The sequence below is a fragment of the Manis javanica genome, chromosome 2, assembly GCF_040802235.1.
Source record: "Manis javanica isolate MJ-LG chromosome 2, MJ_LKY, whole genome shotgun sequence".
In the NCBI taxonomy this organism is placed as follows: domain Eukaryota; kingdom Metazoa; phylum Chordata; class Mammalia; order Pholidota; family Manidae; genus Manis; species Manis javanica.
Window position 1 is genome coordinate 69,523,553 of NC_133157.1, and position 24,377 is coordinate 69,547,929.

The window sequence follows — 24,377 nt, forward strand, 5'->3', positions numbered from 1 at the left end:
TGTCGCGACCCTTCAGGGACCGAAGCAACACGCCCAAGGTCTTGATTCTTCTCTAGGCTTTATTCTCTAATCTCTCACGGTGGTTACAGCAGTTGTCGGGCAGCTCCCCTCCCTCCCGGCGGGCTCCCTTATATTCAGTCACCCAACCAATCCGGGACAGTATCATGCGTGACCTTTAAGCGGATAGGTGTCACGCACCACTCTAAGCAGGCAGCACGAGCTGTGCACGGGTACGAAAGTCTGCTGGACCAATCCCCAACAGGGAAGAGGGGAAAGGGTGGTGAGCAGGAAGCAGGCGCCATCTTTAGGGCATTGTCCAGCTAGAGTGGGGCTCAGCCTCGGCCATAGGCCGGGCCCCCACAATTGCCTTGCAGTTTTCAAAGCACAGAGTGAGTGCTTTTCTTAAATTCATTCTCAGCTGTCCAATTGCTGAATTTAATCTCTAAAGAGGATGGTTGTGAGTCAGCTGCTGAAATTATTATCTTGTTTAGTGATTCCAGGACTTAAATGGGTCATTTGATCTTAGCTTTGAGATTTGTGGTGAATTGGACTCAGTGCTTGGCGATAATTACACACCCTTCTAAGCAGTTTCCTTGTTCCACCAATTGGTTAAAGCATCAAGGGATTCTGCATTTAGGAGACAAAAAAGGTGGAGAGTAACAGTTTGATCCCAAAGGCATTCACAGATTATCAGGTGCATGTAAAGGTTGTTCTGGCACATTACTGACTGCTGGTGAGAACAAGGGCCCCATGTGACTTCAGGTCAGCTGGCTGGTGTCGGGTGCTATAAGCCTTAGGTCTGTGTTTCCTCATTGCCTCCACCCCTGCTGTAGCTTTCCTTCTTGGTCATTTAGTTGTTCTACAGATTTCCAGGTTGAGCACTTTATATGGTACAGGTTCTGATGTTTAAAAAAAATAATGTTTATTGTGAGCAGAGAATTTGTTTTTGTTCATATATTTGCTCATATACAAAAAGAACAGCTATGACACCCATGTAAGGTGTAAAGAATGAAGACATGATGAACTGTTGGTTACCTCTGAAGCCCCTAGATGTCCTTTCCATCCACCGCTTGCCCTTCCCACCCTGAGGGATCCATTGTCCTAAATTTTCTGTCTCTCATGTCCTTAACGTTTCCTTATATTTTCACTTTAAAAATTTTGTTTCTGTGCAATATATTATTTGTTTTGTAGTTAAACATTTTTATTTTTAAATCATCGCAAAAATTATAAAAAGCTTCATAAATTTTTGAGGCCTCATATTCTTTTCTGATTGTACATCCCATCGCAGTGCCTCCGTGTGGACTTTATCTAATGGATTGTGATATGTTACCTTATTTTGTCAGCTGGCCAAGCTACTTCACAATGGTCTGAAGAGGAGTTTACTCTGTCCTGTAGGTAGCCACAGGCCTCTTGCCCAAATTTGCCATCTTACGTTTGAAGCCTTCATCTTGCAGAGATTTTTTTTCATTAGTTGACAGTCATTACTCATCTGCTGTTGGCTTTAGTACTCCTAACATTCTCATTATTGTTCATCCTAAATAGCCCCAGTTGCCAGTAAGAGAGCACTTGGTGTTGTTTGCTTAACAGAAGGGACTCAACTTCCTCTTCTGGAAAACAAGGAGGTAAGAGGAGGAAGGTCCTGCCAGCTGGCACCATCTGTGATCTCATGAGCTCATGAAACTTGGCTTGGAGTGATTTCTGTCTGTGCTTGTCGGGCACCTCGGTGGTGGCCTGTGCAGAGGAAGGTTGTGGGCCCTCAGAGGGGCTCACTAGATGGTGAATGAATAAATTAGTGAATGGCCACATAGGACCAGATGACCTCAGGATGAAAGAACCATTGCCTCATAAAGAAAATATCAGTGATATTTTGTAATTTTGCCACATTCATTTTCCAGATATGTTTTAGGGATTCCCTAAAAATAAACCTCATGTCTGTACCATGGCCTACAAAGCTCCTGACTACCTCCTCTGTCCCAGGTCCTACCACTCCTTCTTCTAGTTCCTGTTCTGTATCCCCACCAGCATTCCCGATGTTTGTAAATATGCTAAGCATCTAATTCAATTCCATTTAAATATACCCCTTAGGGCCCTTGTACCGACTGTTCCCTCTGCCTGCAGTGCTCTTCCTGATTATACAAGCCGTCCACTCACAAGACTCAAGCATCATTTCTCAGAGGGCCCATCACACCCTGCATTTTATCTCATCCATTTATCTTGCTTTATTTTTCATCACAGCACTCATTAACATATGCAATGTATCTTATAGTCATCTTCTGATGTACCATCCCTACTCCCTGGAATAGTGTTTCTCACACAGGGGGCATTCAGTCAGTAGCTGTTGAGTGAATACACAAATAAGAGCAAGAAAAGAAAATTTGTTAAGTACTTGATTGTGAATAAAGGTTATCTCCAACCTGTTGCTCCAATGGTATTTAAAGTATACTCCTGTTTGTAACATATCTTGTAGCTTTTTGCTTTTGTGCCTCTGCTGCTATCACTGTTTACCTCTTCCTTCCCGTTACCTCTAACCCTGGATACTTACCAAGTACCAAATCCTACTCATCCTTGGAGTTCTGCCTTTTCTTTGAAACCTCCACCGACCACACCCACTGTCTTTCCACCTGAACCACAGGGTCCGCTACCTTCCTTCCTGGTCTCATTCAGTATCTGTCTACCTGTCTTCACTCTCCAGCCATAGGCTCCATGACTAGAGATTATATTTTTGTATTTCCATTTTTTTCTTTACATTTTCATATTCATATAAAATGGAATGAATTTTACCTCTTTAGCTATAATAAAACATTTATTATTAACAATTTTGAACCTAAAAGGCTGTAAAGATGAAGGCAAAAAAATTACCCCCAAATTCTACGGTAAAGAGATAATAATCACTGTCCACATTTAGACACACCTCCCCAGCACACATACTGTGTTCTTATAAAAATGTGATTGCACCATACAAGGTCTCTAGTAACCTTCATTTTAGAAAGCACCTTAAAACTGTATCAAGGATAATTTTCTATTCAGTAAATACTGATCTTCAGTGCCACTTTTAGTTGCTGTAGTGTTTAGTCGTATTTAACCAATCCCTTATTGACTGACTTTGAAATTATTAGCAATTTTCCACTATGGTGCATGTGTGATGTACTCTTTTGAAATAAATGGAGTGAGAGATTTAAAAAGTAGGTGGATTTGAAGGTATCATGGTGAAGGGCTGGAATATAAGTTGACTTGAGAAATGCTCTTCACATTTTTTTTTAACTAATATGCCCCTAAAAGAATTTTGAATCAGTTTATATGCTTTTGTACTTCAAAAAGTTGGCATATGTAATATTTATTGAATTTAAATACATATAAAGCCCATAATTGTAGCAAATTGTAAAATATATATGTGTTAAAACTGAACTGTGACATTACTTTTATCTAATGGAATAAAAATATAGTGATTCGATATTTACCTTAATTTCTTTTTTAATGATTGTGAACTCACTCTTTAATGATCTGAAATCCTATGTAGTCCCTTTTTCTTCTTGAATTATTAATTCTGTTCTGCTTTCACTAGAGGTTGTGCTAATATAGTAGTTTTACATTTGAAAGTCTTGTATTGATCAACATTGCAATAAAATTTCTGTGTATAAATTTAAATGTTTAAAATTTCCTGGGACCATAAGGAAATTAAAAAATGTGTATTACACATTTTGAAAGGTGATTTGTTAAATCTAAAATAAAAAGACTTTTTTTCCTCCAACTAGATAATATATCTATGGATTATCTATGGATGAGTGTTACTCATTAGAATGAAATAGGGACAGCATCATTTTTTTTTATATTTTCATTTTTTATAGATGTAAATCCTTAGAAACATTTTCACATAAATCAAATAGAAGGGAAATTGGGGAGTTTTATTATACCAGTATCAATTGTTGAGCTCTTTTTGAGTTATTTGATAAAAATTACATATTAATCTAGCACCAAAAAATATTTGCAATGATCTGTCAGTGGTTAAGCAGTTAGTTCTGTAAGTTTATTGAAAGTAAAGATCACAGTTCTAGAGAAATATGTTAGGGGCTGGACACAGGCATTGGTAGGGGTACATTTGACCTCGGTGATTATGGTCATTCCATCTGCCATGCTGTGTGCTTTGCTGCACAGCTGTGTGGCTTTGCATGTGCAGCTCAGAGTTGGGTTCAGTTGGGTTGACCTTTTAATAGATGTTTATTGACTTAAAGACATAAGAAACATGAAATCCTAGAGGGTGGACTATAAGCTGTAAAAGGAAAATGGACTGGGGAGAATGTAAAGGATGAAAGATGGGTTGGAGTAGTTGAAATGGCAAACGGGAAAGTGAGGAAATTGTGGTCAGATGTGTGCTTCAGGAGTTTTGGAGGTGGAGCAGTTACGGGTCATGAACATGTCCAAGGTGTGGCCGTGACCTGAAGTCCATGACCTTCATTTGTTCATGCACAAGTCACTGAGGATGAGTTCATGGAAGTAGGTGGCCATGGGGTCAAAGGGTTGTCCATGATGATACTTTAGGAAAAGCAGGGCTTGTAGTGGAGACAAAGAATGTGGGCAGGTATCAACAAATCAGAAACTGAGAGCAAGTTTGGTAAAAGAAAGCAATAAAATGTGAGGGAAGTTCTCTTGAAAGCTGAAAGGGGCAGGTTTTGAAAGAGCTTTGTTTGCAGGAAGCTGCAGGGAAAATGGTTTGGAAATGGCCCTGGTGGGTAGTAAAGGTACCAAACTCATTGCCTGACCCTGATGAATATGAATACCTGCCATCTGAGAAGCATAAGGGAAGCCACGTCCTCAGGATGAGAGCCCCAGTTATTAGGAGGGGGAATCTCAGAAGGACACACTGAAGACAGGGGATTATTGCTTACGGAGGGGCAGTGACAAGAGGTCACAGTGAAGGTTTTTGGTAAGTGGAGAGTGGTGGGAACTCATCTGGGGACAGGAAGTACAGAGCTTTATGAAGATAATGGTACAGATTAGGATTCCTGGTGTGTATGTGATGAGCAGGCCAGTTCTGGTATGAGTGTCAATGATGACAACAGAAAAGAGGGCTGATAGGTTTATTTTATTCTAGCAGTCTCCTTGCCCAACCACAGTACTGACACCTGTTCTAAGTTGGTAGATATGTCTTGCTTGGTCAAAACAATTGAGGCTAACATGCTGTGGATATTCTGAATTATTATTTTAATACATTTTTACTTTTTATTGCTAGTATATCATTGGGATCATTTTTGCATCTGTGTTACTAAACAACAAATGGCACTGACTTGTAATTTTTGCTCTCTGCATATTTGTGTTCATATATGTGTGCGCGCTGTGTAAGGTTTTGGTGTGGGGATTGAGCTAGATGTGGAAACAGAGGTGTTCGTTGTTTTCCATGCCCTGTAGCTCTTTAGTTAGCATAGGTAAAGGCTATGTTCTTTGTGTGGTAGAAAGGGCTCTACTGTGAAATTCTCCAAACACGCACTGCCCAAGACAGCAGCTGCTAGCCGTGTGCACATATTGAGCACCTGAAATGTGTCTGGTGTGACTGAGGAACTATGTTTTTTAACTTATTATTTCTTGTTTTTATTTTTAATATAATTTTCTGTTTAAGAGTTGATACTCATCTCAGTTTTGGAAAGCTTGTTTTTGGAACAGCCTGAGTATGTGGGTCCATTTTTTAGTAAATTAACTAAAGCCTAGCTGTACAGATGAAGTATATCTGATAAAAATTTAGCGACCAGATTGAAACGAACTTTAAATGCAAAACAGACCCTGGGTTTTAAAGACTAAGTGCCAAAAGAGTAAAATTAATAACTTCTATGTTGATTTCATGTTAATGTGATAATCTTTTATCATGGCCACCTATGTTGTTAAATAGAGCACATTATTAAATTTACCTGATGATGCCTTTTACATTTTTAGTGTAGTATAAGAAAATTAAAAATGACAGATGTCACTTGCATTTATGACAGGCATTATATTTCTATTAGATAGCATGAGCTTTCCTAAAGGATTAATAAAATGTCCTTTGTTTCTTCTAGGGTTACTAGATTCATTCAGTTTTCCTGTCTTTCCAGAATAAATTTTCATTATATTTTCCTCAAAAATCATTTATTTCAAATGTATTTTCAAATGTGTGAATGTAATGCCTTACAAATATTTTATTTAATTACAGCCTTAATGGTAAACCAGCTCTGAGTTTGATAAATTCTGATTTTTGTGGGTCTTGATTACTTCTGCATCTGCTTTGATATTTGTGATTCAAATATATTTTTAGAATTATCAAATCACCTTTCCTTAGTAGGAATTACATTTTCATGTTGTCTTCTGATAAAAATCTCAACTTTCAAAAAAAAGGATATCTTCAATGAATTGAAAAGTAGTCGACATTTGTTTTATTTTATTTTCGGTCTCACAAACTATTTTTCCCACAAATATATTGCCTTGATTCTATATTAGATACATCTTATCTACCAGGTTTTTTTCAGTATTTCATGTTCTGTGAAACATTTATTCTCACATTTTAAAATGAAGCAGGATATTTCCAGCATGTATATTTCATTCTTTCTTGTTCTGGCTTCACAATCCATTTTTACAGAGAAAGCAATCACACTGTACTAAAATAATCAACAGTAGATATAATGTATATAGCATTTAACTGCCCAGGGAGGTGCTAACTTTTTCATCGAAATTATCATATTTAGTCCTTGTGATAGCCCTGTGATGTATGTACCGACAGTATCCCCAGTTTGCAGATGGGCAAACCAGACCAGGAGAGATTAAGAGACCCACCCAGGGTTTCCCAGCTGTGGCCCACAGGCTCAGAAGCCCACGTAAGAGAGCACTCTGTTAGTGCCTCGTACACAGTGCTAGAAAAATATAGCAGACATCTTTATCGCAGATGTCTGGAACCAGAACATCAACATAATTCATGCTAAGATTCAATTGTCAAGCAATCAATTTTACATGCAATTATATTCAGTGTTAGTAAATTGCCCCATGATATCCTACTGTACTCTGGACTTGGGTTTCCCATAACAGCCTAACAAAAATCTTATAGGCATCTGCAGGGAGGTACATTTTCTATAAGCAATGGTTTCCTTTCATCATTTTGTAGGGTGGGGAGGAATAGGTATCAGTCAGTCATTTTTAATTCCCACTATCTTCAAATTAGAATTTTTGAAGCTGTACTTGTCTCTGTAGAATAGCAGAAAAGGAGACATTTCCTGCAGATTACTTCTTTGAGTAAGTAAAGGCAAACTCCTGTCTTTTTGCCTCTAAACTCTGTCCCATTTGGTATCAAATACCTTTTAAGATTAACTCAACTACAGGTTAGTCCCTTTGAAAAAGATTTAGATATTCAATAACAACAAATGACTATGGTTCATTAATTTGTGATTTTTTTTCTCTCTTTCCTTTACAGATCGTGTTTTTAGAAGAAGCATCCCAACAAGAAAAGCTGGCCAAAGAATGGTGCTTCAAGCCGTGTGAAGTAAGAGAGCTCAGCCAACAGTAAGTCACAGGCAGCCTCTTCCCTGCTGCTGGGTGCCTAGTCTCAAAGGATGAGAAAAGTGCCTTGACAGACACAGAGGACTGCTTTTTTCTTTGATGGTTGATATGGGAAGGAGAAGGTAAATAGAGAACAGAAAGTTGCTGGATGGAAACTTTGAGAATTAGAGGCTGCCATCATTCAGTTATTTCTTCAGCAAACATTTGCTGAGCTTACTATGTACAAGAACTAGGATCTGGAGGTGAAGATAATTTATAAAGTCTTTGTCCTTACAGGGTTTGCGGCCCATGGGAAACACAGAGAGTAAGCAAGTGCACAGATACATAAGCATGACAGTGATAGGTCATGACGACTTTCGTAAAAGAAATAAAGAGAGAGCATGATACATATAAACTGTCAGGAGGGAGAGAAGGGAGATTTGGGGTTAAATAAGTCCCATCTCCAAAAGTGCATCTGAACTGCGATGTTGTGTTCCAACCACTTTGAGTCATTTTTAATATTTGCTCAAAATGTGTTTCCTTTAATTGGTTTACTCTTTTTTATATCTGGTTGGTTTGTTTTATAGAAATAGGAATACTTTTTTTATTGAGGTATCATTGATATACAATTTTATATTGGTTTCAAATATACAGCACAGTGTGGTTCAGCAGTTCCCCATATTATTAAATCCTCACCCCCATGAGTGCAGTTACTATCTGTGAACATAGGAAGATGTTACAGAACCATCGACTATATTCTCCATGCTGTGCTGTCATCCCTGTGACCAAGTTATATTGTGACTGAGAATTTTTGTGCCCCTTCATCCCCTTTACTCTCCCTACCCACCTACCCCAACCCCTCTCCATGGTAACCATCAGTCACTTCTCAATGTCTAAAAGTCTACTGCTATTTTGCTCATTTTATTTTGTTTTGTTTTTGTATTCCACAAGTAAGTGAAATCTTATGATATTAGTCTTTGTCTGCCTGGCTTATTTCACTTGGCATTATACCCTCTAAGTCCATTCATGTTGTTGCAAATGGCGGGATTTCTTTTTTATGGTCGAATAATATTCCATTGTATATATATATATATATATATATATATATACACCACATCTTCTTTATCCATTCATCTATTGATAGACACTTAAGTTGCTTCCATATCTTGGCTATTGTAAATAATGCAGCAATAAACATAGGAGTGCATATATCTTTTTAGATCAGGAATTTTGTTTTCTTTGGGTAAACTCCTACAAGCAGAATTACTGGGTTGAATGATATTTCTTTTTTTAGTTTTTTGAGGAATCTCCATGTTGCTTTGCACAGTGGCTGCACCAATTTACATTCTCCCAACAGTGTAGGAGGGTTCAGAAATGGGAATACTTTTTTAAACTCAAAGATTTTATCTTATTTCAGGCCAAATATGTTTCCAAAGTCAATGAAAGTTCCAAAGCTAATAAAAATCATTTTCATTCTAAAAAACGTTTTTATAACTTGGGGACCCTGTAACTCTAGAATAACAGAGTGACAACACTGAGCTAGGAATCAGGACACATGGCTTGAATCCTCATGCTACGGCTTTGCAGCTGTTACCTGTAATGCAAGCCACTGCGCTTCTCTGAGCTCATTTCCTAGGCTGTTAGCACAAGGATTGTCCCTAGGGGATTGTGGATGCCTTGTCCACTGTAGCAGAGCTGTGAACTGGGTCACCCTGAAGGCTCTGGGGCAGAGAGGCTGACCACAGTCCAGAGAGATGGGGTTTTGTTCCACCTGCATCTGTACTCACATCTCCTGCCTTCTCCCCTCTCCCCACTGCCTCTCTATGGGCTTGGCAATATGCTGGCTATGGGCCTGGAAATGAATCCAGTGAGCATGGAGAGAATTGCAGTTACTTCTGCTGGTGCCATCTGCTTCCTCTGCTAGATTTTCTTAAGAATATATGTTGAGGAACAACTGACGTGCCTGCTTGCATGCTTTTTATGATGAGGGTGTCAGAAGAAGGCTGGGGAGTAGACGGGGCAGAGGCTGGGCTGAGGTGAGAGGATGGTGGACTGTTTGGAGGGTGGGAGAGGGACAAACCCATCTGTGGGTCTTCACATCCTTCTATTCCTCTTTATGAGGCTGCTTGGAGGTGAATCCATCAAACAAATGCAGATTCTAGGGAGCCTATAAAAACTACACACAGCAAGTGGCAAGGTAAGAAAAATGTGAACTTCAATGGAAGACTGAAGTTTTTGAAGAAAAATCATATTTAGAATGCAAAGTAGTTCTTACATCAAACACACAGGATATATGCAGTTGAGTTTCTTTAAGTCACAATGAAAATTCCACAGAAGATTATGTCTCTGACAGTCTGTTTAACACACTTGGTGTATCTACAGGTTTATCTCAGCGTGATGTGAATTTTTCTTTCTAATGAAAATTTCAAGTGGAGCACTGAGCAGTGTTTTAACAAGAGTGGATCAACTTGTGGCCATGGACCATAGAGAGGTTGGCAGGGTCAGGATTAGGGCAAGGCATTTACCTTGGGCACAAATTTCAGGGTGGGGTGCGGGAGAGCAAAAAGATTAGTGATAACGATAAATAACAGTTTAATGCAGTATTTCAAAAAATCTAAATGAATGCAAAAAAATCCACGGTGAGCAAAATACCAAAATGTCAATAAAGATAGGACACTACCTGTGTTGATTGTTATACATGTTTGTGTTTCTGTGCAACACAATGGTCATTTTCAGATGTCCCAGGGCCCCCAAGCCCATGGGGCCATTGTATACCCTACAGGGCGTGTGGGTGAGGATTGACAATGGTGTGCGAACAGACTGGACAGCTCAGGCCTTTGCACACCATCATGTGTTTTGATTGTAGAACTTCCATTAACATTTGCCACTTGATTAAAGAAAGGGTGGCCATTTTGATCAGTGTATGTAGAGGCTCGCATTGTTCTTTTTCCTCAGGTTCTGATGTAGCTTGGCTGGCACTGCAGGGTGGGCATGTGAAGACAATGGTTTTTATCTAGGGAAAGTCAAAATTTTCTAAGGGAATTAGGGTAGTGATTAAGTAAAATGAAAAGAAGGAAGCTGATAGGCCTGGCCCCCACGCTGCAGGCCCGCTGGGTACTGCCTTCCTGCCTGCCATACCTGCGGGCAGCCACCTCTCTTCACTTCCAGAGTGATGGACAGTCAGTCACGCAGAGGGTACTGGCCGAGTCCCGAGCCTTCAGTGAACTGCCTGGACTTGAATCTTGTTTCCAAAGCTGACTGACTAGTTGAATGATTACAGTTTTTTTCAAGCTACTTCTATTTCCTGAGCTTCATTTATCTCTTATGTAGAATAATAATGCTGCTTCCTAATTTTGTTGTGAGCATTACATCATCACAACTAATATTTTTTTGAGTGCTTTCCATGACCAAGGCGGTGATTTCACACGTTGACTCAATTCTCACAACAGCCCTATGGTGTTAACTACTACCTCCACTTTACATAAGGGGAAACTGATCACAGAGAGGTAGAATAACATGTTGAATATGCTGTTGCTGGTTTAAGGTAGGCTCTGAATTCAAAATCAGGCAGTGTGAGTCAACATCTAATCTGAACCCCTGCCACCTCCCACCGAGAAGATGGTGCACATAGTGCCTAGGACGCATGCACCTTCAGTGAACATCACCTGCTGTCCCTGTTGTCGCTGTCATCACTACCACCATACCTAGTTCTCATTTTTTAAAAATAAAGCACTTATAGATACCCACGGCTTTGTCTCCATGTAGGTGGTATTCATCTGTGTTGGCAGTGTAAGGGATTTGTTGTTATGTCAAGTTTTGAGTACAGTCTCCTTATGTGTATTAAATGTAATTAGTATTTCCTGAGGATGATGGTGGTGGTGATGTATACTTATCTTTTAACAATATCTTTTTGGATGTGATTAGATACTAGCCAGACATCAGGGAACTGGATTAGTTCTTTAGAAAAGCTGTAAGTATCTGTTAGTATTAGGCTGCCTCAGTCATGTGGGTAGTACCTCTGAAAATGGTTAGAAACATCTTTCCAGGAATTTCTGTTATAAGAATTAATGGAAAAATGAAAACCAATTGACGGCTCAGGGTAACGGGAGTGCTCGGTAGCACCTGAATAATGGCTGTAGCACCACGCCTGTCGCTTCACTCAACCACGCACACCCCTCGCCCACTGACACTCCCCAGGCCGCCTCAGTTTGCTCTTGCTGTTCGTCTGAGAACTTAGCTCCTACCTCACATGGGAAGGGACGAGATCTCTTGCAGTCAGCCCAGGTCATCATGACTATCAGACCTAAAATCACGGGCACTCTGTTTCCAGTCCTACTATCCTCAGTGAACTTGTGTATCACTCCTCAGCACAGCTCTGGAAGTTTTGAAGACCTCCTCCCTCATCTTTGCTCGGTCCTGCCACTCCCAATGGTGAGAACCAAGTCAGAGGATGAAATCGCCGCTTCCCCCCTCCGTTGGGCAGTGGCTGCTTTGCTTCTCCCCAGTGTGGTCCTTTTTCCTCTGTCCATCATTTTGGGTAACCTCACATCAGCCATCCCAACTTAGGATCTGCGTTTTTCCTAGCAAAGTTTCACTCACTTTTATTTCCTGACCTCCACATGATAGGAGAATTTACAGTCATCTGATTTTATCAAGTTCTACACCTGTGTGGGATGAGCAATTAAATCACTGGTGAGAGAAAACACGATTTAAAGATGACGAGAATGACTAACGATGTTGATGGATTCTTTTTCTCTCATTTTCATTTCCAGTGAGTTCTTCATGCCTGGGCTGATCGATACACATATCCATGCCCCTCAGTATTATTTCGCTGGGAGTAATGTAGACCTACCACTTTTGGAGTGGCTGACCAAATACACATTTCCAGTGGAATACAGATTCCAGAGCACGGACTTTGCCGAGGAGGTGTACACCAGAGTTGTTGTAAGTATCCTGCTTGGGAACAGTGCTATATTCTGTTCCATCACCTGCAGAAACACCCATTTCTTGGGGCAGATTGTAATTATAAAACACAGTTAAAGGCTAGAATGGACTATAGAGACGTCTTTAGTTTTTTCACAGCCCACGGAGTTTGTGAGCACCTCACCTCCCTATGGAGAGAGAACCTGAATCCAAATCCCCAGATCCCCAATCTGGTGGGCTCTCATTATTCTCCGTCTTTTACTTCCTGTGTTTTCCTTTACTCAATTTGAGTTGAATGCGTATGTGTGTTGCCTTACTCCTGCCAATCCACCGTGCTGTTCTGGGACCATATGTATGGGATAGCTGTTTAACCTTTGGAAAGTCCTGTGACTCATTTTCCCCATTTATAAAAAAATAGAGATAATGACAGTATCTTCCTTGTAGGATTGTTATGATAATTAAGCAAGTTAATATTTGTAAGGTTCTGAGAATAGTACCTGGCACATGGTAAGCACACTCTGTGTTGGCTTTAAAAAAATATCCAAGGAAATTTAAAATTAAAATTTCAAATTACAATTAGAAAAGATATCACATTATGTTGGTTGCTTGCAAGGAGGGAAAATAGGATGACCCCTTATTGCAGCGCTTGTGGGAGTGTGACTAGCCTTATCACCACTAGAGGGAACTCTGGAGCTAGTTCAGTCCTAGAACAGTGGCTGGAGTATGTGCCAACTATATTTTGAGCGTTCTGAAAATGTCCTTCCTTCTTGTCTCTCAAGAAAATTGGTTCCCTTCTTTCTACTCCAACTCTATGCTCAATACACTCAGCAACCAGAAAAGCTTCTGCTTGGGAATACCTTCTGCAAATATCTTCTTATCTAACCCCTACATCTTGCTGTTCAGCACAATTAGTCTGAACATTTCTGTATTTTTGTTGGACCCATTGATGGTTTTTCTGTTAGCATAATGGCTATGTGATGGTGACAATATCGTAAGCCTTGTACAGTGACCTAGCCATCCTGCCAGTTTCCCTGGTCTTGCATCACTTAATCCTTGAAGAGTAAGAGCAAGTGCTGTCTGTCATTTATGTACCTGTCTCTTTTAGTTATAAATTCAGTGTCATTGTGGATCATATGTATTTAACATGCATCCACATAACACCAGGAAAGCTGAAATGGACTAAAGCTGTGCATGAGGTTGCTGGTGCATTGTGTTAATGAATTGTGTTAACACACCAAATCCTTTTATTCTCAAAATGTATTTATACCTCACATTGTTCTAAAAAGGGTTTGAGATATCTTAAAATTGCATAGTACACAATGGAAGAAAATGAGTCATGAAATCACAGCAAAGGAAAAAGGCAGGTAGGAGGAAATATAAAACCAAGAGGTAAATGTATGCCATGGAGTAGGGGGGCATGCATCTGTTAGGGTGTGTCACAAATTTGGCTTTAAGTTTGTAGCAGCTTACCCAGAGAGGGCAATCAATTATGTAATTTATACTGTGTATATAAAAAAGTGTTTGTTAAGATAAAACATGTCTATTCCTCATGCTGATTTTCTTTTTTTTTTTTAAATTTTATTTTGGTATCATTAATGTACAATTACATGAGCAACATTATGGTTACTAGACTCCCCCCATTTTCAAGTCCCCACCACATGTCCCATTATAGTCACTGTCCATCAGCGTAGTAACATGCTATAGAATCACTAACTTGTCTTCTTTGTGCTATACTGCCTTCCCTGTGTGCCCCCCTCCCCATATTATGTGTGCTAATCGTAATGCCCCTTTTTCCCCCTTATCCCTCCCTTCCCACCCATCCTCCCCAGTCCCTTTCCCTTTGGTAACTGTTAGTCCATTCTTGGGTTCGGTGAGTCCGCTGCTGTTTTGTTCCTTCAGTTTTTTCTTTGTTCTTATACTCCGCATATGAGTGAAATCATTTGATACTTGTCTTTCTCCACTTGGCTTATTTCACTGTGCATAATACCCTCTTGCTCCATCCATGTTGTTGCAAATGGTGGGATTTGTTTTCTTCTTGTAGCTGAATAATATTCCATTGTGTATATGTACCACATCTTCTTTATCCATTCATCTACTGATGGACACTTAGGTTGCTTCCATTTCTTGGCTATTGTAAATAGTGCTGCAATAAGCATAGGGCTACATATGTCTTTTTGAAAATGGGCTCCTGAATTCTTAGGATAAATTCCTGGGAGTGGAATTCCTGGGTCAAATGGCATTTCTATTTTGAGCATTCTGAGGAACCTCCATACTGCTTTCCACAATGGTTGAACTAATTTACATTCCCACCAGCAGTGTAGGAGGGTTCCCCTTCCTCTACATCCTCGCCAGCATTTGTTGTTGTTTGTCTTTTGGATGGTGGCCATCCTAACTGGTGTGAGGTGATATCTCATTGTGGTTTTAATCTCATGCTGATTTTCTTAAAAATTAATTCCAATAACCCTTAACATGGACACATGTAATGTTGTCAATATATTGTTGAGGTGCTATAGTATAAAAAAGTCCAGATGTACCAGTGTTTTGTTTAAAGAGTTAGAATATTTAGAACTCTCTATCCCTCAGGCAGTATTCCATAAATATTATTTCTTACTTCAGAGATTTGTTGAAGTATGATGGCAATAAGTACAAAATAGATTTTATTCTTGACAAATATTCATGTACATCCTATGTTTCTGATTATTTTAGTTGGATCTAAACAGTTGGATAAGCAGAGATTTGTTATCTAGAACTAACCCTAGGCTGGAGGCTGCCTATTTAAATTGTACTGGAATAAGCTAAAAATGCTAATAAGTTCAGGAATCTATATATTATATAGATCATAGTCGAGGATTTAGAGTGGGATCCTTGGTAAATGTGCCAAGACAGACTAGTTGTAAATATTCTGGATGATGGAATGAATATGCTTACGCTATGGGGTTGTCAGAGACGCAGCAGATAAATCCTCCTAGTTCCAAGGTATTAGAGCACACCGTGAAAACAACGGGAGTCGAGCACTCTTTCCCCTTCTTTCTGCTCACTGGAAATTATCTAATTTGTTAAGAGGTGTTGTGATTGGCCTTGAAGTGCATGGCCATCCTAAGTCTGGAGTCTATTTTGGGCTCTAAAAGCTTGGTCTCAAAACCCTTCTTGCCAAGAGTTGAAGATTGAGGAAAGGTTGGGAAACACAGCCAACAGTTTATCTGATGTTACTCCTGATAAATTTCTTTATACATGGGAAAAATACAGATGTCGTTAATGGAAGAGCCCTCTTGAAAGTGTATGAGAAATGAGTGGAAGAGGTCCTGAGAAGTCCAAACATAGACCATATGGAGGAGGAAAGTAGCTGTGTTTCAGATGGCCTGTCTAGTAAGATTTCTAAGCAAAACTCCTTTCTTATTCTTTTTTCAGTTGTATGAGTCACACACCTGTGGCTGGTTTGTTAAATGGACTGAATTCAGTAGGAACAAATGGGGAGTAGTTTTGGGGGTTCTTTCTTCCTCCCCTGCCCCTCCCTGCCCCCCATACTGTCCCTTAACTATAATTTGGGGAGATCTTGAAATTTCTAGTCTCTTTAGTTTAGCCCTGTCCATTTTGCAATGGTGGTTTCTCAGAAGGACTCGCTGCCAGTGTCTGTATGGTGTGTCCATTACCCTCATTACTAAATACCCAAAATTTTCCACTTTGATTTCATCTTCAAGCCAAGATTTAAAAGGGTGTTTAAATTTTTGAGAATTTAGAAAATGTTAGATTATGCTTCTGTTTTAATTTCAAGTTTCCTTTTGTTCTGGTTAGTGAATGCAACTTGGGTGATTATTTTTCTTGGGAATTGGTTTACTGTTATTTTATGCCCTAAGAAAAGGTCCGTTTTTATGATTGTTCTGCACATTTTTTAAAAAGATTGTGTTCTCTGTCTATATGATATTTTAAGTCTCTGTTAGATTACGTTGTTAAGTGTTAAACAAGTCGATCATTCTCCTTCATATTCTTCCATATAACAAGAAAAGAAGTTGATATACTTTTTCCTCCTTTATCTGTATGTACCCCTCACCATGTCCTTTGCTATATCATCTATATAATTTTCAGCAGATTTTAGTTCCAGTTTATTTTTTTCCCCATCTACCCTTAATTTAAAATATTTTAACTTTCCAATGTAAATTAAATTTAATTCCACTTTTTTATTTTCAACATCTGTGCTTAATTTAACAATGTGCTTTATTTCTTTCTTTTGCTACTTGGATTCTTTGCCTTACTTTTGGGTTCATTTTTTCATTTTCTTGGAATATGACCTCTGATAATCCTTTCCAATAAGGTGGCTGATAAACCACTCCAAATCTTTGAATCACTAAAAATGTTTTTAATTTGTTCTGACTCTCAAACGATGTGCTTCAGCTGTAGAGGGAATTCTGTGTGACATGATTCGCCCACTAGCAGCCAATGTGCTGTTATCAATCAGATTCTTATTGCTTTCTGACTAATTTACTCATCTTCAAGATTTTTCTCATCAGTCTTTATGTTCTGAAGTTTTACTTACAGATCTTTTTTCAGTTCATTCTCTTTAATATGTAGTTCTTTCAATATGAAAACTTCTGTCTTCCTCCCATTCTCAGATATTTTAAAAAATGTTGAAACTTGTGTATATACTTTTGTGTCTCTATTGTATACATTCATAATGCTGTGGCCTAATTTTACAAGTTATTAACTAACTTTTACTGTTAAAATGGCCTATTTCTCTTTCAAAGGTACAAAGTACTGTCCTATTCATCTAAGGATGCTAATTTTAATTCATGCTGTATCTCTTGTTCTTAGTAATTCTGCTTCCGCTGGTGTTCATTTAAGAAATATTCATGGAGCGCATGCTAGGATCCAGATACTCTTCTAGTTGCTGGAGAGTGAATTTGATGCCTCTGTCATGTCATTAGCTTTTCTCCAGGATTTGTGATTCTGATAAAAAACTCATCCTTGTTTGAAAGGCTCTAAATATCCTCTCCTGGCATCCAGACGTATTTTACTTCATGTGCAATTAGAAAAGATTAACATAAAAATCCAAACTTCCAGGTTCTTTCAACCTTTGCGACTGTCATCATTGGGCTCTCATTTGCTTTTTTACAACAATTAGCTAAAGCTGAGTAAAGACTGCTAAGAAAGGGCATGCTCTTCCCTATTATCTTTCATTTTTTAAATTTTTTATTAAGGTATGATTGTTTCTTATGATTGTCTCTTATGAAGGTTTCACATGAAAAAACAATGTGGTTACTACATTTACCCATATTATCAAGTCCCCACCCATACCCCAGTGCAGTCACTGTCCATCAGTTCAACAAGTTGCCACAGATCCACTATGTGCCTTCTCTGTTCTCCCCGTGATCCCCCACACCGTGTGTACTAAACATAATAGCCCTCAATCCCCTTCTCTCTCCCTCCCCACCAGCCTTCCAACACCCCTCCCCTTTGGTAACCACTAGTTCCTTCTTGGAGTCTTTGAGTCTGCTGCTATTTTGTTCCTTCAGTTTTGCTTCGTTGTTATACTTCACAAATGAAGGAAATCATTTGGCATTTGTCTTTCTCCACCTGTCTTATTTCACTGAGCATAATGTCCTCCAGCTCCATCCATGTTGTTGCAAATGGTAAGATTTGTTTCTTTCTTATGGCCGAATAGTATTCCATTGTGTATATGTACCTCATCTTCTTTATCCATTCATCTACTGATGGACACTTAGGTTGCTTCCGTATCTTGGCTATTGTAAAAAGTGCTGCCATAAACACAGGGGTGCATATGTCTTTTTGAATCTGAGAAGTTGTATTCTTTGGGTAAATTCCAAGGAGTGGGATTCCCGGGTCAAATGGTATTTCTATTTTTAGTTTTTTGAGGAACCTCCATATTGTTTCCACAATGGTTGAACTAGCTTACATTCCCACCAGCAGTGTAGGAGGGTTCCCCTTTCTGAGCATCTTCACCAGCATTTGTTGTTCTTACTCTTTTCGATGCTGACCATCCTTACTGGTGTGAGGTGATATCTCATTGTGGTTTTAATTTGCATTTCCCTAATGATTAGTGATGTGGAGTGTCTTTTCATGTGTCTGTGGGCGATCTGAATTTCTTCTTTGGAGAACTGTCTCTTCATATCCTCTGCCCATTTGTTAATCGGGTTATTTGCTTCTTGGGTGTTAAGATGTGTAAGTTCTTTATTTATTTTGGGTGTTAACCCCTTGTCGGATATGCCATTTACAAATATATTCTCCCATACTGTAGGATGCCTTTTTGTTCTGTTGATGGTGTCCTTTGCCGTACAGAAACTTTTTAGTTTGATGTAGTCCCATGAGTTCATTTTTGCTTTTGTTTCCCTTGCTCAAGGAGATGTATTCAGGAAGAAGTTGCTCATGCTTGTATTCAGGAGATATTTTCCTATGTTGTCTTCTAAGAGTTTTATGGTTTCACGACTTACATTCAAGTCTTCAATCCATTTCAAGTTTACTTTTGTGTATGGGGTTAAACAATAATCCAGTTTCATTCTCTTGGATATAGCTGTCCCATTTTGCCAACACCAGCTGTTGAAGAGGCTGTTATTTTCCCATTGTATATCCATGGCTCCTTCATCATATATTAATTGACCATATCTGGTTAGGTTTACATCAGGGCTCTCTAGTCTGTTCCATTGGTCTATGGGTCTGTTCTTATGCCAGTGCCAAATTGTCTTGATTACTGTGGCTCTGTAGTAGAGCTTGAAGTTGGGGAACATAATCCTCCCAGCTTTATTCTTCCTTCTCAGAATTGCTTTGGCTATTCAAGGTCTTTTGTGGTTCCATATGAATTTTAGAATGATTTTCTATAGTTCATTGAAGAATGCTATTGGTATTTTGATAGGAATTGCATTGAATCTATAGATTGCTTTAGGCAGGATAGCCATTTTGACAATATTATTTCTTCCAACCTGTGATATGGGATGAGTCTCCATTTATTGGATCTTCTTTCATTTCTCTTAAGAGTGTCTTGTAGTTTTTAGGGTATAGGTCTTTCACTTCCTTGGTTAAGTTTATTCCTAGGTATTTTATTCTTCCCTATTATCCTAAGTCCAAAGTATTTTTTTTCTCTGTGAGAATCTCTTTTAATTTATCCTGCAATCCTTCTATTGACTTCCAAATTTCATTTATGAAATTTTTACTTTTGGAGAGCTCTTGTCCTTTAATTTTCACAGTATTCTATTCTTGTTTTATGGGTGTAACATCTTGCATTTCTTTGAGAATATTAATTATAGTTTTATTTTTAAATCAAGCTGCTAACCTTATAGATTGTGGGTTTTCTACAAGATTTTTTCAGATTCTTTCTTCCTCCTCCATGCTTTTTTGTGCAGAAGCTTTTCTGCAGTGTCTGTTGAATCTTGAACCCACCTCTGTATTTCAGTGTGATGCTTTAAGATGCTGATGGTAGATGTGGATGGAGGTATCACTTGTTGACTAGTGAACTTCATTATAGGATGAACAGTAAAGGCAGTAAAAAGCACTTTCAGTTGTGGTCCCCAAATGTCCCCCCACATTGTGAGGATGTCTTTCTTTAGAAGATGAGTTTTTTAGAACTTATCTTTTCTAGGAAAGAGTTCTTCAGTCCTGCCAGGAGTGGTGGGAGTTGCAGATGTGGCATATTGGGGAAAATGATCAAGGGTCCCAGAGCCAGGTTATCCACTTAAACCTCTTCTTTTCAGCCTCTGCCTCCCTTTGTCCTTTTAGGTTTATACTCTCTAAATATGACTCAATTTCTACAAAGAGTAAATCTCTCCTGCAAAGATTAGGTTAGGGTAGTTGGCTGGTTTCAAGAGAGAGAAGTCCTGCCAGGGTTTAATCATATGTAATTAGATTTGCAGCCAATTCCCTGTTAATAACTGTAAGCTTTTCCCTCTCTTAACAAGTTGCCCCCAAGGTTCTCATCCATGTTTTTATCTTTTAAGAAGATGTTGAAATGTTTCCTTTGCCCATGTCTCCTCTTATATTCTTCCTGCAAGTTATAAATTTTATACTCCTTTACTGTTACTTTAGTGGAAATGTGCTCAGGAAGGGAACTAAATGCATGTGACCTATTTGCCAAACTGAACTAGAAATCTGACTAAATAATTTTACTCTGTGATAGAAAAACCTTATTTATTCACTCCTAGGTGCAATAAAGTTTGGATATCCTTAAATAAACCTAAAAAAAAGGAATTAACTAGTATCACATTTTTTGAATTCTCTAACACAGAACTGTATGAATCTAGGAAATCAAAAGTATCAGTTTCTCCAGCTTTCATTTTTAGAATATAATACTTTTGCCATTTACCTTAACTGTATTTCATATCGAGATGGAATACTTTTTTTTGATTTGAAGTATCATTGATATACAATCTTATATTGGTTTCAAGTATAGAACACAGTGGTTCAGAAGTTACCCGTATATTACTAAATCCTCACCCCCACTAGTGCAGTTACTATTTGTCAACATAGGAAAATGTTACAGAATCATTGGCTGTATTCTTCATGCTGTACTTCCATCACTATGACCAACTTACATTATGATTGAGAATTTTTGTGCTCCTTTATCTATGTTATTTTATGACATAACAAAAGGTCAATTTTTATGATCAGTCTGCACATTTTTTAAAAAGATTGTGTTCTCTGTCTCCATGATTTTTAAGTTTCTATTAGATTAAGTTGTTAAGTGTTAAAAAAGTCTTCTACCATTTTCCTCTATATTCTCCCACATACCCACCCTCTCTCCCTACCCACTCCAACCCTCCCCTATGGTAACCACCAGTCACTTCTCAGCATCTGTGAGTCTATTGCTATTTTGTTCATTTTGTTTTGTCTTGCTTTTATATTACACAAGTAAGTGAAATCATATGGTATTTGTCTTTCTTCACCTGGTTTATTTCACTTAGCATAATACCCTTAGGTCCCGCCATGTTGTTGCAAATGGCAGAATTTCATTTTTATGACTGAATAATATTCCGTTGTGTATATATACCACATCTTCTTTATCTATTCATCTACTGATGGAATTTTGGTTGCTTCCCTAACTTGGCTATTGTAAATAATGCAGTGATAAACATAGGGGTGTGTTTATCTTTTCAAATCAGGGATTTTGTTTTCTTTGGGTAAATTCTTAGAAGTGGAATTACTGGATCACATGGTATTCCTCTTTTTGTTCTTTTAAGGAACCTTCATACTGCTTTCCATGGTGGCTGCACCAATTGACATTCCCAACAGTGCACCGGGGTTCCCTTTTCTCCACATGCTTGCCAACACTTGTTATTTCTTGTTTTTTGGGTAGTGGCCATTCTGATCCATGTGAAGCCATATCTCACTGTGGTTTTGATTTGCATTTCCCTGATGATAAGCAATGTGGAGCATCTTTTCATGTGTTTCTTGACCACCTGTGTTTCTTCTTTGGAGAAAAGTCTGTTCAGGCCCTCCACCCATTTTTAATTGGGTTATTTGGTATATTTTTGGTGTTGAAGTGTATGAGCTCTTTATATAGTTTGGATGTTAACCCCTTATCAGATAAATCATGTATAAGTGTATTCTTCCATAGTGTCAGTTGCCAAGATGGCATACTTTTAAATAAAAATAATTTTTAAATTATAAACTACAATTATGTTTTCATCTTTATATACCATGTGACTTTTCTGAGCACACATGATTCATGGTTTCTGTGATTTATTTTTAGAGGAGAACACTAAAGAATGGGACAACCACAGCTTGTTACTTTGGAACAATTCACACTAACTCATCTTTGCTCCTTGCAGAAATTACAGGTGAGGAGATGAAAGCCTGATTTATGAGCACCTCAAGCCAAGACAGCCAGACCATGCCTGGCAATGACTTATCCTTGTGGGCAGCCCTGCCTTTTCATTACTAGAATTTGGGCACTGCATTTCTTACAACTAATTAGGTGTTTGGCCCAAGAATGTTCTTTGTTTTTTCAGTAATTTGATTATTTACTTGTGGTTTTTGGTTCCAGAGTGATGTGTATGGGTCTGACTTTTATGTATTAATTTAGGGCTTTTGGGAGCAGGTTTATTAATTCTAGCTATGGCAATAGTTTATTATATTCTAATCCATAGACATGTCTTTTCTGTTGTCTAGACTCAGGGCCCTGTGCTAGATGCTGGCAGCATAATGAACAGAAAATAGTCTCTGCCCTTGAGGAGCCAGACAGGATTAACTGAGTAATAACTATACACTTGGTGAATTACTTTAGTAACAGCTGCTGTCCTGTTCCCAGATGCCTGGCTTTGCACTGGCAGAGCACTCGTGTGGGTTATGCCAGCTCGGTTGCAGACAGCCTTCAGAACTAGTTATGAATGTCCTTCCATTATGATGGGTAAACTGATGCTCAGAGTATGTAACATGCCCAGGCTGGTAAGCAGAGCTCAGACTGGGTTTAGATCAGAGATCCCATAACTCGTACATAGCACAGTGCCAAGCATGCAGCAGCTGCTCAGTAAATGCCATTGGCTGGTGTGCTGATGACACCGCTTGCTGACAGTGGTTCATGCCAATGGTCTGAAGGCAATGCTGAAAACAAACACCGCCGTTTTGGGAGAGGCAGAGAGAACCCAGACCTGAGCCGTCTGGGAAGAATTTTTGGAAGGGGCCTTAAATTGGGCTCTAAAGGGAGATGGAATGAAGAGACAGGACACTGTCTTCTAGGCAGGGAAAATAACATGGATAAAGGTGTGGAGACAAGAACATTTACAGTGGGCACAGGGGACAGAGCTGCTGACCTGGAGGAGAGAACTCATTGCATGGTGGGGGGGAGAAGAGGGCAGAAGCTGGGGTGGTTCAGACTGTGGAGAAGTTTGAATATGCATCAAAGACTCAAAGAAGGTTTTGAGCCAGATGGAGTATGTGACAAAGGTGATGTTTTAAGGAAGAGTAATCTAATGGCCAAGTATTACAATGAATTATAGGGGCCAGGGAAGACTTTGGAAAGATTCTTATGATGTGGTGAAGACCCTGTAAAACAATATAAACATTGTCCCACGTAGTTTCAATGTTCTAGCCAAAATAGAATTCCCTGGTACCTCTGATGAGGACTAGGTTATTTAATGATGAGAACTGCTAATAGGACTAGGAAAAATTCCCCACAAATAATAATATTGGCATTGCTGCGGTTAAGAATAGCAGCAGTACGTTTTCTAAACCCTCTGTGCCAGATACATCATATAGACTGTTGGGTGTGTTCCTCATAACCCTGCACATGGCAGAGGACATTGGACATGTATAGGTTTAGACTATAAACAAATAATACTGTCTTGGGCATAATCAGGGAAATAAGGAGTCAATGCAAGTAACTTTACAGAATTTACTGGGGCTTTGTTGTTGTTTATGTTCTTAAATGGTATGACGATCTCTTACATTCTCACTTACATTTTCATAGTGGTTTAATTTAAAAATGTTTTTTAAGGTCTCAGGAAAGGTACTGTTTGGGACAGAAATCTGAGTTCAGATTGTTTTTGTGTGTGGCACACAGATAAATTTGGGCAGCGGGCATTTGTGGGCAAAGTCTGCATGGATTTGAATGACACTGTTCCAAAATACAAGGAAACCACTGAAGACTCAATCAAGGAAACCGAGAGGTATGTTCATCTCAGCTGTCTTGTGGGCAGTCCTTCTGCTGCACTGATGCAGTCAGAGAAGGAGGGAGGTGGCCTCTGTGGGCCAGGCTTGATGGGCTCTGTGGACTTGCCCAACTTTATGAAATTGGTCTGGTCCTAATGCAAATGTTGCATATCAGTACTATTTTTGTATATCAAATTATATTATAAAACCTCTGGGAACTTGCAGGAGACCTAGGGTGAATACCTTTGTAAAATGAAGGATTCTTTTTAAAAGTTAATGAGTTATCTATTCCCTCTCTTTCATTCTATATGTGGAGGATTCTCCTGTAGGTTGGACTTGCTTTAAGTGTGCATGGCTTGTTTATTAAAGTGCTTCTG

At 38.9% G+C, this 24,377-nt stretch overlaps 1 protein-coding gene across 1 annotated transcript in view; it reads left to right on the plus strand.

Moving 5' to 3' along the window:
• The window catches only part of GDA (guanine deaminase), a 73,745-nt gene that overhangs the window by 22,884 nt on the left and 26,484 nt on the right, over positions 1 to 24,377 (plus strand). The window contains exons 2-5 of the mRNA XM_036991295.2: positions 7,424 to 7,512; positions 12,261 to 12,432; positions 22,103 to 22,190; positions 23,912 to 24,017. Coding sequence (XP_036847190.2) covers positions 7,424 to 7,512; positions 12,261 to 12,432; positions 22,103 to 22,190; positions 23,912 to 24,017 — 455 coding nt within the window. The remainder of the gene's footprint in view (positions 1 to 7,423; positions 7,513 to 12,260; positions 12,433 to 22,102; positions 22,191 to 23,911; positions 24,018 to 24,377) is intronic.